The sequence below is a fragment of the Solanum dulcamara genome, chromosome 3 (assembly GCF_947179165.1).
Source record: "Solanum dulcamara chromosome 3, daSolDulc1.2, whole genome shotgun sequence".
In the NCBI taxonomy this organism is placed as follows: Eukaryota; Viridiplantae; Streptophyta; class Magnoliopsida; order Solanales; family Solanaceae; genus Solanum; species Solanum dulcamara.
In genome coordinates, this window is record NC_077239.1 from 55,536,299 (window position 1) to 55,558,329 (window position 22,031).

Genomic DNA, 22,031 nt, shown 5'->3' on the forward strand with positions numbered 1-22,031 from the left:
GAAGAGAGAGTTTAAAATATGAGACAATTAATGATTAAAAATATGTATTTTTAATCTCACATCAAATTTTGACCCATTCTCGATCCAACACTTATTCCAAGACTCGACCCAATATTTGACTTCTGACTCGAGATCTGATCTCAATATTTGACTCTGAACCCGATTAAAAATTCGATCCCAACATCTGATCTCGATACCTGACACCCGGTACTGCTTCGATATCGCACTTTCGGCACCAACTCCCAACTTAGGACCCAATTCAAATCTCGAATCGAAACCTGACTTCCAACCTAAGAGTCAACCCTGCATCCAACTTTTGAGTCGGGATCTGACCCTATCTGACCCTAACATCCGACACGAGACCGACCTCTACTTTCGAGTCGAAATTCAACCCCAACATCAGACCTTGGATCTGTCCCTGAATCTTATCTAGGACCTGATCTCGACTTCCGATATATGACCCGACTCAAATTTTAGATTAGGGACCCGACTTCAGAATCAGAACCCGACCACGAGATTCGACTTTCGAATCAAAATCTAATTCGTACACTCGATCCCGACGATCGATTAAGGACCCACTCTGATACTTGACCTAGGAGCCAACCTCGACTCTCGATCTGAAACCCAACTCCGACACCCAATACGAAACCCCACCCTGACACCTAACTCAGAATTCAACCTGACACCTCAAAATCTTACCTCGATTTCTGAGTCGGTATCCGACACTCAAATTGACATCCTACCTCGATCCGACCCGGGATCTAGAAGTTGGATCTGAAATCATCTTGAATTTAGGAAAAACGGTTAATGACGGATGGTTGTAACTCATTGAATTGTTGATTGAAAATTGTCTTTATTGAAAGATTCTATAATAGATAAAATTATCATTTACTACTTTTATAAAATAGGCAAAATTGTCATTTACTATTTTCTTTAAATGATTATTATTATTATGCAAAATGTAGGACTTTGAAATTAATTAAAGTTATAACTATTAAATATTTACTCCTTAAGGATATAAAAGTCGTTCAATATTTAATGGATATTTTGATCGACCAATATTATTAACCGTGTAGAAATTCCCTACTCATAATTTACTTGAAATAAATTTAATGTTAAGTTTCTAGTATTAATAGGATAATATGTATCATACAATAAACTTAGTCCTAATAGAAATATGTTTTGTTTAGTCCTAATAAAAAATTACATTTATACTCATTAGTAATTTTTTAGATAAAGAAAATTTTAACTTAAAAAGGCAAATAAATAAATCAATTTTTAGTGGATATTTTGGTCAATCAACATTTATATTTGTGCTTTTATAATAATATAGATATAGATACAGATAGATATAACTTTTACTATACTCAATAAATTTATATAAAAATAAAAATAAATAAACATAAGTTAAGTAGTATTTTCAAAATTTATTCTAATGTTCGAAATCTAAAGTTATACTTTTTGAGACCTTTTTCTAATCCTTTTTAGAGAAATAAATAAAATAAAATTGCACAAGATCTAAACTACTACATTTAAAATATTACTTTTTTACAACAAATTTGGAGCAGTAGATTTCATACGAGCTACTACAGTCTAACAAAGTGAGACGAAAGCTTGCTCATCAGAAGGATAAGCAAAGTTTTCGTTCGAAAAAACATCTGATGAAGCATAAAGTCCTTGAACTCTCCTTGGGCCTATTGATCGGCATGACTAGGCAGAAGAATAAAATAATAAACAACAACGAAATTACGTAAGTATACTAAAAAAGCAGAGAATCGAGCAAGGAAAAAATGAAGGGAAATTACGTGTGATGACAGGAAAACATACTATTATAAATCTTCACTTTATTCAAAATTTTAGAAATTGAAAATAAAATTGTGTTTTACGTGTGATAATCTCTGTAAGTAATATTTGGTTGTTTGAATATACTTTTCCTAAAAAAAAGATAAAAAAATAACTTGAATTAAAATTTAGAAAAATATAATGAGAGTGATAATAAGATTTTAGGTGTTTTTTAAATTCTAAATACAACTGTTAGTAAAAAAAGTGAAAAAAAAAATAATTCTCATAACCAAACGGTCCTTTTTAAGTTCCAGTATCCTCCGTGAATAAAAATCATCATCCACTGCCACTACCAGATACTTTTTTTTGAGGTAGAAAAGAAAGAAATAAAACTACCAATGGTACCATAACGTAAAAAGTAAGATGGAAACCCATCCTTAGAGTTCAACGTCCACCCACTTTACTTTAGCAGATGCAATAACTAGTAACAAGACTAGTGTAATATTGCCAGAGACCAATACTTCAGTATCTAACTTATCAAAGAAGCAAATATAACTATTAGATAGCCTAACATTAACAGATCGTTAGAAGTTTCCTCCTTCATACTTGAGCTAACGTGAAGGAGCGTGTAGAGACATCGTGATATCACAGTTCACTATCAGTTGTTGATTTCTTTCCATTCACAGCAACCAGCTCAGTGTCAAAGATAAGTGTCGCACCACCTATAGATTTGAACAGATATAAAAATTCAAGCAAAAGTAAAATAAAATTACATTGTCGAACTTAATTATGGATTATGAATAGACAAATATGTGCTTATTTTATTTATGATCCCAGTATTGTGTTTCTCTAGTTAACAAAGGATATATGTAGCGTCATCTGAATTTAAGCAGAGCATTAAACCCACATGACGAAGAATACCACATAATGCCCCTTCCCCACCCCACCACCCCCTACCTACTCTATAGATATAGAGGTCAATCATGGAGATCAAGACAGTTACTAATCTAGACAACAGACCCAAACTGACTAACTTTAAAGAAAACCCTTTACCATGTTTTTCTACTGTAGCAAATCACATAGAAATCAAAAGCAATGTCATCATAGAAAATTCATTCTGGCGAAAAAAGAACTTTACGATATTTGATAAAATTCTGGAACATTTTTTTGAAGTTCTGTTTATTTCCATGTTTTTGCAAAAAAAAAAAAAAGATTTCTGACAAAATGCTCATTTTCTAGAATTCACAAAAAAAAAATAATCACCAACCGAACCATTTTTTGAAAACCAAAATGATTTTGCCAAAACCAGAAATGTTTGAAAAATTCTTTTGCAACTTCTCCAAAAACTCAAACAAATGCAACCTATTATGTGGAACGGGAGCAATGTCACCAAAAAGGAGAGTACATTTATCGCTAATGAGGGCAGGCTATTAAAACTATTTGTTCAGAACCAGAAATAGACACCACAAAAATAGTTGACTAGGGTACCAAAGGATAATGTCTAACACTAGTGATATATAGAATTAGCTAATGCTTTAAGCAGAATTTCTAAGTTATTAGAGAAGAGCTGATGTTACCTGGGATCTTTGGTGGAGATCCACTCTCGCCATAACCAAGTTTAGCAGGGATTTTCAACTTTCGCTTCTCTCCCACACACATTCCAAGAAGTCCTTGATCCCAACCTGCAAGGTGACATTCAGTATCATATAGCTTGTTCTGTTCTTTTGTTAAGTAGCCCTTTTAGGATAGCTTACAATCATTCACATAATGTGTCTTTAAGAAAATGTAATATTCAATATATCTCCGTCAAAATCTGTGTCTATGTCCTTCAATATCACCACAGACTGAAAATTATCATATTTAATGAATTACATAGGAGGGAATTCAGAATAGGGAAACATAAATCTAGCTTATATGAACTTATACTATAGGCTTGCTTTACTTCATGAGTAAATGTACTACCTTGAAGAATAGGAAATAAAAAAGAGGTTCTCATCCTTCATGAGAAGCCAAAGGCCTCATATCACACACTTATTACGGTGTTGTGATTTTACTTTGTCAGCTTCTATCACACACTCTTTTGCCTTTTTATTTTTCCTTGCTAAGTAACAACCAAGCTCCTTTAATCCAACATTTTACTTTAGTGTGAAGAAAGAATCTCTTTGGAATTTGTTTGGTGTATTGTAAAGATTTTTACACCTATCATCAACAGAAAAAGGTTTACTGTCCAAGGTGTGTTGGGTAAATTTCAAATCGCAAGCTCCCACAAGGTATTAAAAAACCAAATCATCGTGAAAAGCAAGAGACAAAAAACAATAAGCTATCTTTTGTTTTGTAAGCGCTACACCCATTTATGCAGGAAAATACTCACGCTTATCGTTGTCAAGAATTCAATGGCTTTTCGCTAAGATTCTAGCTCCTAACACTCAGGCAGTTGTCATAGAGGGAAACAATCAAAGAAGAAAAAGAAAAAGCAGAAAATGCATCAATGCAATGATAACATGTTTTCCATAGTTCCGAAGGATTAGAAATGAATAAATGACGTAGACTGAGCATTGTTAAAAGAATCACAAACAAACCTTTAATCACTTGACCACTTCCAAGTTCAAATTCAATGGGGTCATTCCTCTCATAGCTGGAATCAAATACAGTTCCATCTGTAAGTTTTCCCTGAAGACACATTAGGATATAGGGTGAATCAATTTGACGTTACCTCTATAGTTTAAATTACTAAATCAATTAGACTCTTCCTTAAAAGTACAAGTAACTTCTCTGCAAACCTTTTCATGTTTGTTTCATCTAATATGCCAATGCTATTGCTCTAACCCTGATTCTTTGTCACATGGTATTTCCTTCATACTCCCTCTATTTCAGTCTATGTGACACTATATTTAGTAACAGAGGAGTATATTTGTCACATGACATTTCCTTAACTGTTGGAGATGGGTGATGTAGAGTACTACACTTTAAGGAATAGGAAATATCTAATAGAAGCTCCTCTTTAATTGGATATGCTACAGTATCATGACTGAAAAAGACATTATCTCTGGTGTAAAGGTATGGATCCGTACTACTCTAAGCTTACCAAGGAAGATGAATAAAAGCAGATGAAAAAGGGGGGAAATCTTAATAATAAAGTGAAATCGTTCTCCTCACTAGCCCATTCTTATATTTAATAAGCATGAATATAGTTTTCTAACATAATTGGAAAGAAAACCTGGTTATCAAAGTAAGGATTGCCCTTTTTTCCTTCAGATAAAGGTAAGTAAGGATTGCCTAAAAGGAGCAAAGACAATAATTTATTAATCCACCAGTAGGGATGGCAAGAACTTAGAAACACCTCATTCTTATGGGTATCTTTCCCTCCGTCCACAATTAGGAGCTTTTAAATAGTTAAAGTAGAGAAGCACTTCTACTCACACTGTAGTGTACTGAGACTCTATCGCCCTTGTGAGCCTGAAGTTCGCAAGATTTTGGCTTAAACTGCAGCAGATGAACGAAGAAAACAATAGGTTAGTGCTTAGACTACAGAGAAGGAGACACACAAGCATTACTGCTATCGACATCGAGAAACACAGAGGAGTGATGACTCTACAAATTCAGTGTGTAACATCATAATAGTGAAACATTTGAGAACCAATAGTTACTAAGATTTCATGAGTATAAATAAATTATGCTTTTCTCGGTAAGTCGATTTCCCTTTCCTCTCTCTTCTACTCAGATCGCCTCTCTCTCCCCTTCACCGTCCCTTTTTTTCTCCCCAAAAGCAAACCCTAGCTGCTACTGTGCTAGGGTTCAGCGAACCCATCTCTTTCTTTTTTCCTCTTTTTTCTTCTTCTTGCCTCTTCTACATAAAGGACTGTACACCATCAGAACTCCAGTGTAACTTTGGGGACAGCAAGCTCTGTCTCTGGTACGACTTGGTCCCTGTTTCTTTCCTCTTCTTGTGGTCTGGGAGTAAAGATAAGCATTGGACAGCAGACAACAACACTAAACAGAAACTTCGAGTGGCAGTAGTGCTAGGATACCTACAAGCTTTGCCCAGGTTCGAAATTCATATTTGTTGTCTACTGCGTGATCTTTCATCTCTTATACATGTTCTTGCTGTTCTTTGGTTTTTGGATTTGCTAGTGTGTTATAGACTCTCTGCTTGATTCAATATTTTAGTAGAATCTTTATCTTGTACTTGTTGTCTAGGTTTACTTTTGCCTAGTGGCTTGGAGGAATGATGGTGGACTAGGGTCTTGTCTTCAATTGAGGCCGGGGTCGAGGGGGAGTAGGGGTAAGCGGGTTATAGGATCTCATAAACTAAGAATAGGGTCATGGAACATAGGGTCACTGACAGGGAAGTCTATAGAGCTAGTGAAGATTCTCAAGAAGAAAAGGATTAATATAGCTTGTGTCCAGGAGATTAGATGGGTAGGTACCAAGGCTCGAGATGTGGATGGATTTAAGTTGTGGTACTCATGAGGCTCGAGGGATAGAAATGGAGTTGGTATTTTAGTAGACGGAAACCTTAGAGAGCAAGTGGTGAAGGTTAGGAGGATCAATGATAGGATGATGACTGTTAAGCTAGTCGTTGGCGGGGTGAATGTGAATATTATTAGTGCTTATACTCCCCATGTGAGAGGTAGTGAGAGGCATACCAAACTCCGAGAAGATTTTCATTGGCAGAGATTTTAATGGTCATATCAAGGCAACTTCAAGTGGCTTTGATGATGTACATGGAGGCTTTGGTCTTGGGTAGAGAAATGGAGGTGGAGCTTCGCTTTTGGATTTTGCTAGAGCTTTTGAGGTGGTAGTTGCTAACTCGTGCTTTCTGAAAAGGGAGAACCAATTGATTACCTTTTGTAGCACAGTAGCCAAGACGCAGATAGATTACGACCGAGGATTAGGTGGGGTGGTTTGACCCCATTCCTTGCTCATGAGATGGGGGAGAAGTTGATTGGTATGGGCGCCTGGAGTAGTAGCAGGGATGTGAGCAACATGTGGGATATAACAGCTAATTGCACTAGGGAAGCAACTACAGAGGTGATAGGGATATTGAGGGGTAATTTTGGTGGTCATCAAGAAGATTGGTGGTGGAATGGAGAAGTCCAAGGCAAAGTGGAAGCAATGAAGGTTGCTTATACTAAGTTAGTGGAGTGCACAAACGAGGAAGAGAAGCGGACACTTAAGGAAGTATATAAGACGACGAAGACAAAAGCTAAGGTAGCGGTCACGAATGCTAAGACAGCAGTGTTTGAACGCTTATATGTCGAGCTAGGGGACAAAGGTGCGGATAAGAAATTGTATAGGCTTACAAAAGCGAGAGAAAGAAAGGCTCGCGATTTGGATCAAGTGAAGTGAATCAAGGATGAGGACGGCAAGGTGTTGGTGACGAAGGCCTTTATAAGCAAAGATGGCAAACTTACTTTCACAAACTCTTAAACGAAGATGGGGACAAAGACATTGTGTTGGGTGATTTGGCGCATTCTAATAGACTACGGGACTTTAGGTACTGTAGGTCTATTAGGTCTAAGGAGGGTAGACGCGCTATTAGCAGAATGAGAAGGGGAAGAGCAACTAGTCCCGATGAGATCCCGATGGATTTTAGGAAGAGCACGGACAAGGCAGGTGTAGAGTGGTTGACTAGGTTGTTCAATGCTATACTTAAGACGACAAGAGTGCCCGACGAATGGAGGTGGAGTACAATGGTTCCATTGTACAAGAACAGGGATGATATCGAAAACTGTAATAATTACAGGAGTATCAAATTGCTAAGCCACACTATGAAGGTTCAGAAAAGAGTGGTGGAGATAAGGGTGAGGAAGTGGGTGCCTATTTCTGAGAAACAATTTGGATTCATACCAGGATGTTAAACTACTAAAGTCATCTATCTTATGCGGAGCTTGATGGAGAAGTATAGGGAAAGGAAGAGGGATATTCATATGGTGTTCATTGACCTAGAAAAGGCTTATGACAAAGTCCCGAGGGATGTTCTCTGAAGGTGTTTGGAGGCTAAGGGTGTCCCAATGGTGTATATTAGGGCAATAAATCACATATATGATAGAGCTAAGACTCAGGTGAGAACGGTGGGAGGAGACTCGGAGTACTTTCCAGTGGAGATGGGGCAACATCAGGAATCAGTCCTTAGTCCTTTCTTATTTGCCTTGGTGATTGATGAGTTGATGCGATCTATTCAGGAGGAGGTTCCTTGGTATATGTTATTTGCAGACAACATAATATTGGTTGATGAGACACGGGACAAAGTTAATGCTACGTTGGAGGTTTGGAGACAGACTCTGGAGTCCAAAGGGTTCAGGTTGAATAGAACCAAAACAGAGTATTTGGAGTGCAAATTCGATGGTGTGGTAGATGAAGCAGACGCAGAAGTGAGGCTTGTCACACAACCTATTCCCAAGAGAGAGTTTTAACTATCTTGGAGTATAGTGGGAACATCGACAGTGATGCCACACATCACATTGGGGTGGCATGGATGAAATGGAGGCTTACGTCTAGAGTCCTGTGCGATAAAAAGGTACCGCCCAAACTTAAAAGGAAAGTTTTATAAAGTGGTGGTTAGACCATCCCTATTGTATGGGGTGAAATGCTGACTAGTCAAGAACTCTCATGTTCAGAAGATGCATGTTGCGGAGATGAGGATATTAAAATTGATGTGCGGTCATACTAGGAGCGACAGAATTAGAAATGAAGTTATTCAGGAGAAGATAGGAGTTGCCCTGTGGCAGACAAGATGAAGAAAGCGAGGCTGCGATGGTTTGGACATGTGCGAAGGAGGTGCGTTGACACCCCAGTGAGGAGGTACGAGAGAATGGTTATAGGGGGGAATCGGAGGGGTAGAGATAGGCTGAAGAAGTATTCAGGAGAAGTGATTAGACAGAATTTGGTGCAACTTCATATTACCGAGGACTTAACCCTAGATAGGAAGGAGTAGAAGACACGTATTAGGGTAGAAAGTTAGTAGGAGGAGGGAATTAGTGGAGGATCAACATATTGTGTTGTGTATCGTGTCTTTATTATCACACTTTTTTGTTGTTAGTTACTTCTTCATTGTAGACTTTGCTATTAATTGTTATGCTGTCTTTATTGTTTCTTATTCTTTTACTTGGGTTTGAGGCACTAGAGCCGAGGGTCTTTCGGAAGCAACCTCTCTACCTCCTCGAGGTAGTGGTAAGGTTTGCGTACACTCTACCCTCCCCAGATCCTACTTACTGGGATTCCACTGGGTATGTTTATGTTGTTGTTGTTGTCCATATAGTTGGAGCACTGGATTTGAAAAATATCTTCCCTAGTTCATTCAAAAGAGAAGTGAGTTTCAATTTCATAGACACAAGAAAAAAGTAATTTTACCGCAAGCTAGATCAACAATACATGCAATTGAAAAATACCCCGTGAGAGAGAAAAACATAGTTGTATTCACATAGCACGACAAAATATATTTATTTAAACAAGGGACAAGTTTGAAATGTAAGAGATGTGCAACAGACTAGCTATTCTCTCCTATTCACCAATTGTTCTCTGTCAAATACACCTCGTCATCATAGCTAACCACCATAAGAGTAGCTTTTCATTCTCCATTCATGCTCTCCATCCACTCAGCTCACTGAGAATACAATTGATGTGAATTTACACTTGGTTAGGGGATTCACCAAACCAATTAAATAACCTAAAACTAGGGCAGAAGCAAGAGATCGCGAGGTTCTTTCTTTAATTGAAGAAGTTCTAACAAAAACGAAACTACATAGATGATCAAACACAGTTCACTCTTCGATCAGTTATAAGTAACATGAATCGAAGAATAGAAATGCCAAAAAGTTTACCTTCACACCGATCTGCAACTCCGTAACATCGCCGGACTTCTTAGCGGTAACTGGCAAATAGAAATCGAAACTTAGAACGTTTGAATTAGTATTTGATTTTCAGGTCAAGAGAAAACTTAGCGCATTTACAGATCTCATACAAAAATCAATAGCGTGTCAGAATAATCTTCAAATAGATTACCTATGGTAACAAGAAGAAAAACAAGGAAAATTGAAGTGGCATTGAATGCGCGGCCGAACTCCATTGTCGATTCTGTTTCTTCACACTGAGAAATCTCCTCCTCCTTAGTTTCTTCCAGTAAATATAAGGGTAGATCCCCAACAACACCACAGATCTCCGACGTAATAAAAGAACCAGGGGACCAATCATTATTTTCCACGTCATCAATCATGCAAATGACTGTACAACGCGTCCACGTCATCAACAGAAAATGACCCAAAATAAACTTTTTGGTGGGAAAAGAATCAATAGTACGGTGTCGTTTGGTGTTAGGAGGATTGGAAAATGCTTTTATTTTTACCAAAAGGCAGAAAGCTACTATTATGGAAGTGTTGGAAAGTTGTCATAAACGATCTCTCGCCATGCCATACGTTCTCTGCTTTCCTTCCTTAATTCAAGCATTCAACACAAAGCCAAACCCTTTTCCTCTTTCTCCTTTCTCACAAATCCTAATTGCCCGAACAATGAGGTGAGAGAAAAAGAGAAAGGTACGCTATAATGGGTAAAAAAAGGTACAAATTTTATGAAAAAATCCCCTGCTGCCTCCTCTTCTTCCTCCTCATAGCGGTTGCCTCACCTAATGAGTTATCCACAGTCGTCCGTGATGGTTCTGCCAATGATGCATCTATTATGGCTAAATTGGCTAAGTCTCTTATACCAACACCACCTGGCTGGTCAGGTTCCAACGTATGTAAATGGTCAGGCGTCTCCTGTGACTTTTCAGGCAGAGTTTCTTCAATTAGCCTCATATCAAAATCTTTGGGAGGCCAATTACCACCAGATCTTAATCAACTTTCTAATCTTCAAACCCTTAATATCCAAAAGAACCGCATTTCGGGTTCCTTACCTTCTTTATCAGACCTTCATTCTCTTCAAGATGTTCATCTTGATTCCAATAATTTTACATCCGTTCCTCCTAATTTCCTTTCCGGACTAACAAATTTACAGAAGTTTAGCATTGATGACAATCCTAGTCTTCCTCCATGGAAAATTCCTGATAGTTTGACGGACTCAACATCCTTGGCTGATTTTTCAGCATCCAATGCTAATATATATGGTCAAATTCCAGACATTTTTGGGTCATTCCCTAGTATGGAGAATCTTAGGCTTTCGTATAATAATATTACGGGGTTCTTGCCGTATTCTTTCGCTAAGTCTGGGATTCAAAACTTGGTACTTAATAATCAAAAGCTTGGGCTTTCAGGAAGGATTGATGTTCTTGGTTCTATGGAACAGTTAACTCAGGTTTGGATCCATGTTAATAAGTTTACAGGGCCAATTCCTGATCTTTCTCTTTGTACTAATTTGGTGGATATTCAGCTTCGTGATAATAGTTTAACTGGAGCTATTCCTGCTTCTCTGATTTCCCTTCCTAAGCTGGCTAATGTGTCTTTGCAAAATAACATATTTTTAGGCCCAATTCCAGGTTTCAAACCAAATGTCCAAGTCACCCTTGGAAACACAAACCATTTTTGTAATCCTTTTCTAGGGCCATGTGATCCACAGGTAACTGTACTGCTTGATGTTGCTGGAGCCGTGGGCTGTCCGATGACACTAGCCGAGTCTTGGGCAGGGAACAATCCTTGTAAAGGTTGGAACTATATTACATGTGATGCTAAGGGAAGTGTGACTGTAATCAATTTTGCAAAACAGAATTGGGTTGGTACAATATCTCCTGTTGTTGCTAATCTCACCAGTCTGAAATCATTGGTCATGAATGATAATAATCTCACAGGTCCTATTCCAGTCAGCCTCACCAGTTTACTAGAGCTGCAGCTTGTCGATGTTTCCAACAACAATATTTCTGGCAAGATCCCAAAATTTCGTTCAGATGTCATTGTGAAAACATCTGGTAATCCATTTATGGGGAAAGATTTTCCCCCAAGTGCTCCACCTGGTGGAAGACCAAGTCTAAGTTCGTCTGGTGGGATAGATAATAATTCACTTTCTGCTGCAAAAGATGCACAACATAAATCTTCCATCTCTACATGGGTCATTGTTGCTATTGTTATTGTTGTTGTTGTCTTAATCATAGTTTTGTGCTTGGTGATATATAAATACAAGCGTAATGGAAAATCAAAATTGAGTAAAGGCAAGGAGAAAAAATTGAAGAATGGTTCCCCTAAAAACGTGAAGGGTTATGGTGCAATTCCAAGCACGGCCAGTCAAAGTAGTACTTCAAATAGTGAAATATATGTATATGATGGTGGCAATGTAACTATTCCAGTGGAACTTCTGCGAGAGGTGACAAACAATTTCAACGAAGAAAATATATTGGGATGTGGTGGCTTTGGGATTGTTTATAAAGGTAAACTCCATGATGGGACAGAGATTGCTGTGAAGAGGATGGAAGCTTCTATAGCGAGTAACAAGGGTCTGAACGAATTTAGAGCTGAAATCGAGGTACTCACAAAGGTTAGGCACAGACACTTAGTGGCACTTCATGGCTTTTGTGTCAATGGATATGAGAGGCTTTTAGTATATGAGTACATGCCACAAGGGACGTTAGGCCAGCACTTGTTCGATCATGATCAATTAGGATTTCTACCTCTCACTTGGAAGCAAAGATTAACAATAGCACTGGACGTTGCCAGAGGGGTAGAGTATCTGCATGGTTTGGCACAACAGAGCTTCATACATAGAGATCTAAAGCCTTCTAACGTACTTCTTGGAGATGACATGAGGGCTAAGGTCTCCGATTTTGGATTAGTTAAAAATGCACCTGATGGCAAGTACTCTGTGGAGACGAGGCTAGCAGGAACGTTTGGGTATCTTGCACCAGAGTACGCTTGTATGTACAACACTTCTTTTATATTGAATGAATTAGTTCCATTTAAACCTCTGACTTACTACAGAACAAACAAAGGAACTATATGTCTGACTCGTTATAATCTGATAATAAGTGTAAAGAATTTAATAGTTAAAATGCATGAATAACTTAATTATCCCTAATAAAACGAACTAATTCTTTTAGAATTTCATAGTATTTGTTAGGAATATGATCATATTTTAAGTTTACACATGATAAATATATATTCTCATGACATCTCTGTCTATTTGAACTAGCCACTGGAAGAGTAACTACGAAGATTGATGTCTTCGCCTTTGGAGTGATATTGATGGAGATACTCACGGGCAGAAAAGCACTTGACGAGAACTTGCCAGAAGAGAGAAGTCATTTAGTGGCTTGGTTTAAAAAGATGGTTGTAAACAAAGAGAAGATTGTAGAAGTGCTAGACCAGACCCTGGATCCAGACGAGGAAAATTACCAGAGCATATACAAAGTAGCAGAGCTAGCAGGACATTGCACAGCTAGGGAACCATCTCAAAGACCAGATATGAGCCATGCGGTAAATGTCTTAGCTCCTTTGGTAGAGCAATGGACTCCCACTGCCACTGCTGGAGATGATAGTTTCAATATTGACTTCACTATGAGCCTTCCTCAAGCCCTGCAAAAATGGAAAGCTAATGATGATTCCATGCTCTCTGAAGACACGTCTTATGGTGACTATACCACATCCTCAAGGACTTCACAGTCCATAACAACAATCAGGAAGGTGGCAGAGACAGACAAAAACACATTTAGTTATACAAAGGAACACCAGTGAGTAATGTAAAAATACTTAAGTTGTGACGAAAAGACGTGTATATTAATGTTAAGGAACTGATAACATAGATATGCACCTTTCTGTCTCATTTTCCACTCTCTCTTTTTCTTTTTTTTTTATATATGATTATTGTTACTGCTCATAGAATTTATTTTCTTCTCAATTATGGATCAGGTAGACATTTGGGTTGTAGATTTTGATTCTCTAACAAGAAAAAAATGATGTTGGGACGAAGGAGGTAGCAGAATGTTGCATACTAACATGACTGGGATTATTAATACCATTATGTGTTGGAAAATATGAATAATAAACATGGAATTGAAGGCTTGAAACACGTAAGAAATGTTTTCCTAAAAACGATATTTACTTCCTCTCTTCTTTGAGATTGTTATGGGATTATAAGCAAATGGTTTTAATGGATGTTACAAGCTTATAAATTTCTATACTAAGCAAATAGTGAAGAAGTTCTATTGGAAAGTAACTGAGCAAATAGTGAAGAATACTATAGAATAAAAAAAGGGCAGCCCGGAGCATTAAAGTTTCCGCTATGCACAAGGTCCGAAAAAGGGACTGACCACAAGGGTCTACAACTTTACCAATTACTCCAAGATTCCCCTTTGAAGAATACTATAAAATAGAGTAAGAATTGTGAAATTTGAACTTTGGAAGAAGAGATTATTTTTTGCAGAGGTTTGAAAGAAAAGTTTTTTCTTTTTAAATAAAAAACCGTTGCAACCATGGGAAAAATCAACACACCCTTTTAATAAAAGACACATCCTTTCATTTAACTTTTAAATTTAAAAATAAATGAATAAATATATTTAAACAATAATTTTCTAACAATTCTCCGCTTGTTTTAATATAAATAAAGACTCAATCAAGTTATATTTATGCATAGTATAACATATCTTTTGACTTCAACATTACCTTAATATAGTATTGCAAGATAAAATTAAAATCTCATGTAGCCTAATAGCTTTGAACATGTTATTCCTTGTGATTGCACCGGTGACATTATACACATAAATAGTTGTTCTTGCTTTCCACTGAAACACACTTAGCACTTTTGTGGCTATGTGCTATCTAAAATTCATGAACCTTTATGAGAGTAACTCCAACTCTTAATTGAAGCGGCAACACTTGAATGTTCATAGGTGAAATTCATGCAATGTCTTTATCACATTTGAAACACTTGTTCCTTGAAATGAACCTCATTAAAAATATTATAACTCAATCCTCTTATCCGTGAAAAAAGTACTTGTATATCTCATTTTTAAGTACTGCAACGTCTACTTATCAAAACTTGGTTCTGTCCTTCAAACTCAAAACTACTAATTTTATACTGAAGGTATAATTGTTATTATTGGTTGACTTAATTTAGGAGTTTTAATCCAATTAAACTCGAAGTTGTTCTCACCAACTCTTTTGTAATAGTTTAGTAAATGGATCAACGCAAAATATTTTTTGACTTCACAAATGTCCGAGAGATACTTTCATCTTTAATTAATTTTCTCACATAAACAAGCAGAAGACATATGTGTATTGACTTTTCATTGCATATATTGCTATATGCTTGAATTAGAGTAGCTTGACAATCACAGTAAATTGAAATTGAGATCCCACCTTTTGAGAACAATGGAATTTCTAAAAGAAAATTCCTTAACTTCTCAGCTCTTTTTTCTGCTTCTACTAATACAACAAATTTTGACTTCATGGTTGAGTATTTTATGCAAGTCTTGTTTTTTTGAATTTTCAAGAAATTGCACCTCCTCTTAAGGTAAATACCTAACCAGTAGTAGATTTGTTGTCTCGTAAATTTGATATCCAACTTGCATAGGTATATCCTTCTAAAATAGCAAAAAACTTTGAATACCAATACATAAATATTTAATTTTCTTAAGAAACTCAAGAACCAGTTCAATAGCTTTCCAATGATCAATACTCTGATTACTTGTAAATCTGTTTAATTTATTCACTAATAAATGCTATGCCTGATCTTGTGCATCGTGTAGCATACATAAGACTTCTAATAGCACTTGCATACTCAAGTTGAGCCACAACTTTTCCTTCATTCTTAATTAACTTGATGCTTGGATCAAATGGGTTATTAACCTCTTTTATATTTAAGTGACTAAATTGATTTAACACTTTTTCAATGTAATGAGATCAACTCAATACATAGCCCCCACAATTTTTTTTTAAATCTTTATACCCAATAAGGTATCAACATGTCCAAGATCCTTCATCTCGAATGAGAAAGATAGAAACTTCTTATTTTCTAAAATTTCATTCATATCATCGCTTACAATTAACATGTTAGCAACTTATAAACAAACTAGCACTAAATAATTATACAAATTTTACTATAAACATATTTATCAGTTATATTATGTTTAAAGCCAAAAAATAAAATTACTCTATCAAATTTTTAATGCCATGTTTAGGAATCTATTTTAATCCATACAAAGACTTAACAAGTTTATAGAAATTATGGTCATTTTTCGATAAAATGGACCCTTCGAGTTGTTCCACATAAGCCTCCTAATCAAGATCACCATTTAAGAATGCTTTTTAATATTCATATGATTGACATGTAAATCGTAAATAGATGCTAAACAAATATAATCCTAATTGAAGTTACTCTTGCTATGGGTGCATATGTATCAAAATAATTAATTCATTTTTTGTCGAAAGCCCTTCTCCATTATCCTAATTTTGTAGGTATTTAAAGTCCCATTAGTATGGTACTTTCTTCGAAATACTCACTTATAACCAATAGTTTTAGAAGTTAGAGGCAAGTTAACAAGTACTAAGTGTGATTTAACATTATTAAATTTATTTTATCTTTAATAGCTTCTTTCAAAAAAATTGCATCTCTCCATAGCTTTTTTATAAGATTTAAGATCATCTTCCACTTTACAATAATCAGAATTTTTCTCACAACTATATTTTTATTATCTTTAACAAGATTAAAATTGGGAGTCAATCTCATTTGATCCAAGTAATTTTGCTTTTCGAGCTCTAGTGTTTTTCCTTTGTTCACTAGAGTGATTACTAACTTCTTGTGAACTAGATTGCTCAACAATCCTTTGAGGTGTTTCTTCTATGATTACATAAGTCAATGAAAATTGAAATAGTTTATCTTAAGTGAAAAGATGTTCAAAAAATTTCATATCTCTATATTCAATAAATGCATTCAACTCTAAATTAAGAAGTTTCTATTTGAGGCATAACCTACAAATGCATACTTGATCTATCTAGGACCCAACTTGGTCCAACTCAAATCATTGTTCTTGTAATATGTAAGACACCCCCATACTTTAAAATATTTTATATTAGGTTTCCTTTTCTTCCCCAATTTATGTTGAATAATTTGATTTTTCATTATAGGAATCCTATTAAATATATGGTACCCAAGCCAACTAATAGGTATCTCGTACTAGGCGTGATACATAATCCAACTGATAAATTGTACCAAGCATGGTACCCGATCCAATCGATGAATCACAATTTTTACACAATCACAACCAGAATGAATACAACCACACTTAAAAGACCATAAGCAATTAGGACAAGTTCATTGCATGAGATTGCCAACAAGATATCATTCACATTCATCTCTTTATTTCCTAAACATGCATTATACAAGCAATACATATGGAACAAACAACTCGCCACCCACCCACAGACACACACATATATATAGCTCGATGTTGTAACCTAGAGTACACATTCATTCCCAAGAATTTTCATCCCTATTTCCATTAAATAGTACCCTTCCCGGTCGTTTTGTTCCCCTTTGATTACCACAAGCCCCAAAAATTTGTTATAACCTAGTAATTTCCTTATACTTAATCCTTACAAGTACCATCAAGCCATCTCAATAAGAATTATCAAGGTTAATGATCAAGAACTAGACAACCACCCTTATTCATAGAATAATCATTACCTACTCAGTGCATTTCCACCCTAAACAACAATAACCAACATTCTTTAACCATTCAGATTCCATGCTCGAAGGCCTAAGCATGAACTCTCTCGTGAATCTACAAGAATATCATGAAATGAAATAGAGACATGTCTAACTACTCAGTTAAGCATAGTCTACCTAGGCTCGAAGAAGCCGGTGCAGAAGTTTGATCACGAGCTTTTAACTCTTTTTATGAAGCCTTAGCTTGTTCTGGGTCTAAACTAATAACATAAGTACAAAATATTCCTAGATTATAACTTAATCTCAAAGCCCAGGCCAAACTCATAATGTTTCCACCCAATCCAGGGCTTTCCCACCATTAATTCACCTAAAATTGTTGATCTCATGGTTATACTAGTGAATTATGGTAAATAAATCAAGAACAAGCGTCTTTACAAACAACCCAAGGTCTTACATCCCAAAATCCTTATTATCCACACTTTTTTCACCTTAGGATGAACCCAAACCCTCACCTAGGGCCACAAATACCGCCTCTAAGGCCTAAGAATCAAAGTACCAAGTTAGGAGAGTACTTTACTTACCTTTACGGATAATTTAATGAAAACCTAAAGAAAATAGTCCTAGATCACTCTTGCTCTTCCACAAAACTCACTTACAAAATAATGAGCGGTTCAGAGAAATTTTTTACATATTCTATGACTAGCCCCACTATAGCGGCCCAATCCCGTTAGAGCATGCTCCATAGCTAAAATACCCACTATAGCGGGGATTAATCATGTTGCTATAGTAGCGTGTCACCTGTTATGGCGGCCTGTATGGGATAAATGTTACGACCCATCCCCGTAGGCTGCGACTGAGGTCCAACTGGGACCCCCGTATATATAACTATCAACTGTAACAACAAATTTAAGACTCATACATGGGGACCCCAATGGGTCATACATTTTTACATACATGTAGCCGCTTTTATTTGTCTCTTGGAGAGTTACATTACTCAAAATATGAAATGGCGTGCAAGACGATAAGGCTGTCATAGCGTAATAATATTACAATACGCCGTATAGGCACAACGGGAACAACTTACAAATGACCCACATGCATATGTCTACAAACCTCTAAGAATAGCAACCATGTCACATGGCGGGATAGAGCCCCCGTCGTATCCCTGAATAAGCAAATATATACATCCAATACTAAGTACCAAAAACTCGGCTCTGGTACAATAGAGCTTCTTCTAAACTGGCTGAGCGGAATTCTAAGCTGGCGGATTTCCAAAACCTGTGTCTATACCTGTGGGTATGAACGCAGACCTCCAAAGAAAGGGGGGTTAGTACGACATATGTACTGAGTATGTAAAGTACAAAACATCATAAGGAAATTACAATTACCATAGGGGTGCAGGGGACAAGTATAAAATTTAACAAAGTATTGTATGTACCTGCACCTTACAAAATAAAGTCATGTATATCATTATCACATACCGTATTCGTCCCTCTTGGGGATTCGGTGTTATAAATGCATCATTTTATCATCATAGACATATGTATACTATTAGCGTTGTGGAACATATAGCCCGATCCATATATATAATAGGTTAGTGCCGAGGAACGTTTGGCCCGATCCATATATATAACAGGTTAGTGCCGAGGAATGTACGGCCCGATCCCTATACATATAATACGTTAGTGCCAAGGAATGTATGGCCCGATCCCTATATATATAACACGTTAGTGCCGAAGAACATTTGGTCCGATCCCTATATAATATAATAATGCATATATATACACGTAAAACTTGGTAACATACCAAACATCCCTCAACATATTATCATAAAGTATGTCCAAGAGCCTTTAGGTCTAGGAACTTACACATTCAATCATTATTTAGTACGTAGAAGGCTCGAGGGTTGTAGTTCAACTACTTTAAGACCCTTACCATTCAAAGGTGAGTACAAGTCATGAGTTACTCCCGGAACCTACAAAGGGAATTACCTCTAACTCATATCATATATCGCTTCACTTACATTAAACTATTTCAAGAGGGGGAAGGGATAGACTTCACATGTACTACTTTTCGTCATGTCGATGACTTACAAGGCCATAACTCAACTATCGCAGGAGTTCGAACATCGAGAAGTGAATAAGATTTATGAACCATACTCGGGGTTCTATGAATGAAATTATTCCCACATTACATATACAATCCACTTAAGACTAAGACATGCCAAAAGAAAGAAGAGATAGGCTTCATATACCTCTTATGGATTCTTCTTAGTCGTGCTTGTTTCATCGTCCTCTGAACCTATTTAACACGAAAGTAATACTGATATTAATAAATTTCAACTCTCCATCCCCTTAATCCAAAATCAAGCATCCATAGGAATCATTTCCTTATTTACTCTTCTTGACTAGTCTATTCGTTAATTACGGGGTTAATGGAAATCGAATAGCATCTCCCCTATAACTTGCCCTATCCGATCTTTCAATTACACTCTCCGTTACTACAGCCAACAAACAATAACAATTAGCAGATCATATACAATTAAAACATGGAAATGTTACAAAATACAACCTTCAACAAACTCGCTTAAAACTACGATACCGAAATAGGGTTTTTAGTCGTTATTTCATAAAATCTTTAACCGTACGAAATGGAGGATCGTGTGGCTGCAACCAGAAGCTCACACACACCTTTTGGAATGTTTTCCATCCCTTAAACACACAATAAAATCACCTGCAATCCTAGCATAACAACCACAACACCCTACTCAACATTCGATTTAACTATGACGACCTTCGTTTAGTTTATTTCCAATGTCAAGCATCCTTGTGTAATTTTTATAGTTACATCCACATATATTATGTGTAATACACTATATAACTACACAATAAACTCCAAATTTAAAGGAAAACCCTTACCTTACCCGAAATTGACCAAAGCTTGCCAAATTCGCCTCAGAAGTTCTCTAGTTGCGACTGAAATTTCGTGGCTGCTTTTTACCCTTTTGATGCTTCTACAAATAGAAACTTTACATTATTAACACATTAATATCATGTCAAAACCCTTACCAAAATGTGGGATAAGAGAATCAATCCATACCCTGCTAAAACTTTCTAAAACTTGTCTCGAAAGTTCTCTTAATATGCTGAAAATTAGCGGACTATTTGTATCTCTTCCTTGCTTTCCCAAAATGAGATTTTACGTTATTAAACACGCTATATCAATGTAGTATACCATAAATAATTAATTCATGGAACAAAATTGGGAACCTTACCTTTTTCTCTCTTGGTCATCGCTCCTTTCTCTCTAGGTTTAGGGTTCCCTTTTCTTTATTCTTGGCTGAAGTATTTTTGTATATGGAATGAATTTAAGAGTCATAAAACATGTATATATGGTCTGCCTTGGAGGTGACATGTGGCATCCCCCAAGGGGTGACACGTGGCAGTCCCCCTAGGGGTGACAAATGGCAGTGGGTTCCACCCCCCAGCAGACAGGTGAGTCATCTCCTTGCTTGAGCTACTTCCACGTGGCACTTCCTCCTTATGCTATATGGCACTCTATTCTTACTGCCATGTGTCATCCTCTTTTCTCCCTCGTGGGTTCGTAATCTCGTCTTACCTTAAGAACCCGTGTAATCCCAGCTATGCAAGCTTAGTATATACTCAAGTAGCTCAAGTATGTAAAACTTCTAAGTTCATAGATTACATAGGTGAGTCGAGTCCTACGACTAATTACTTGGCCTCCAACTCTTATCGACTTCTCATGACCCTATTTCCAACCTTCCCTACTATGGGGTATCACATTCTCCCTTCCTTAGAGTTATTTGATAGCGTCATAGATTATCCGGCTCACATGATAACTTTTAAGAAGATTAAGAGACATTCCGAGCTCCAGAGTGTGGGGTGTAACATAAAAATTCAAGAATCTATGAAAAAGTGCCTATTTTTCAACACACCTTCACAACCTTGACGCTCCAAATCAATCCCTTCACATCAAGTTAAATACAGGAGTTCTACTCACTCGAATTCATTTCCGAAAAGTCCTGCATACTCTTTAATGTCTTAGTTAATATAAAAATCAACCCAATCTTAGACATTTTACCCAATCCTTCCCCGGGTTGCCCCAAACTTCACCTCGCTCATATTTCATCTTAGACTAGTCTAGCCTAAAAATTTCACTTGCTATTGTGGAAGTTTTCTAACCCAAATTCTTTCACCATTATCTCACTCATAAGAACAACAAGGTTTATTACAATATTTCAAGAACTATACAGACACGATTCGTCCTATGAAAGGTACTAAACCTCCACAATACAAGAGAAATCTACCTCTACTAGCTTTCTACCCTAATACGCGACTTCCACTTTTTCCTATCTAAAGTCATGTCCTAGATAATATGAAGTTGAATCATGTCATGTCTTGCCATGTTACTCCAATACTTTTTTGTCTTTCCCTGTATGACCCTAAAAGTTGAAAAGTCCTAAAACGATGTCCAAAAGATGAATTTCCCAGAAAACTTAGCTTTTTGGCACTAGATGGCCTTCACGAGGCCCTCTATGGGCCATGAAGAGGACCACGGGACATGAAGGTCCACCGTGTTTCATGCCCTGTATATTGAGTTTCTAAGATGGTGACCACTAAGGGCATCACGAGCCTTGGTGGACCTCT

The 22,031-nt window shown here is 36.8% G+C and overlaps 2 protein-coding genes across 2 annotated transcripts; one reads left to right on the forward strand and one right to left on the reverse strand.

The window, feature by feature from the left end:
* Positions 1-2,079: 2,079 nt before the first annotated feature.
* Positions 2,080-9,921, reverse strand: LOC129882614 (peptidyl-prolyl cis-trans isomerase FKBP15-1-like). The gene is made up of 6 exons (XM_055956996.1): positions 9,787-9,921; positions 9,606-9,655; positions 5,203-5,265; positions 4,362-4,452; positions 3,360-3,464; positions 2,080-2,504 (listed from the first exon to the last, which is right to left on the reverse strand). The coding sequence occupies exons 1-6, from the start codon at positions 9,848-9,850 to the stop codon at positions 2,428-2,430; spliced, it is 450 nt and encodes a 149-aa protein (XP_055812971.1). The 5' UTR covers positions 9,851-9,921; the 3' UTR covers positions 2,080-2,427.
* Positions 9,922-10,164: 243 nt separating this feature from the next.
* Positions 10,165-13,565, forward strand: LOC129882613 (receptor-like kinase TMK4). The gene is made up of 2 exons (XM_055956995.1): positions 10,165-12,616; positions 12,892-13,565. Exons 1-2 carry the CDS (start codon positions 10,324-10,326, stop codon positions 13,431-13,433), a joined length of 2,835 nt encoding a protein of 944 aa, XP_055812970.1. The 5' UTR covers positions 10,165-10,323; the 3' UTR covers positions 13,434-13,565.
* Positions 13,566-22,031: the final 8,466 nt, after the last annotated feature.

Excerpts from the sequence above, each read along its gene's own strand:
- LOC129882614 (XM_055956996.1), bottom strand. The coding sequence starts at position 9,850 with ATGGAGTTCGGCCGCGCATTCAATGCCACTTCAATTTTCCTTGTTTTT. Across the intron at positions 9,656-9,786 it reads TTTTCTTCTTGTTACCATAG|TTACCGCTAAGAAGTCCGGC; the intron begins GTAATCTATTTG and ends TCTATTTGCCAG. Across the intron at positions 2,505-3,359 it reads ATCTCCACCAAAGATCCCAG|GTGGTGCGACACTTATCTTT; the intron begins GTAACATCAGCT and ends TCAAATCTATAG.
- LOC129882613 (XM_055956995.1), top strand. The coding sequence starts at position 10,324 with ATGGGTAAAAAAAGGTACAAATTTTATGAAAAAATCCCCTGCTGCCTC. Across the intron at positions 12,617-12,891 it reads TCTTGCACCAGAGTACGCTT|CCACTGGAAGAGTAACTACG; the intron begins GTATGTACAACA and ends TATTTGAACTAG.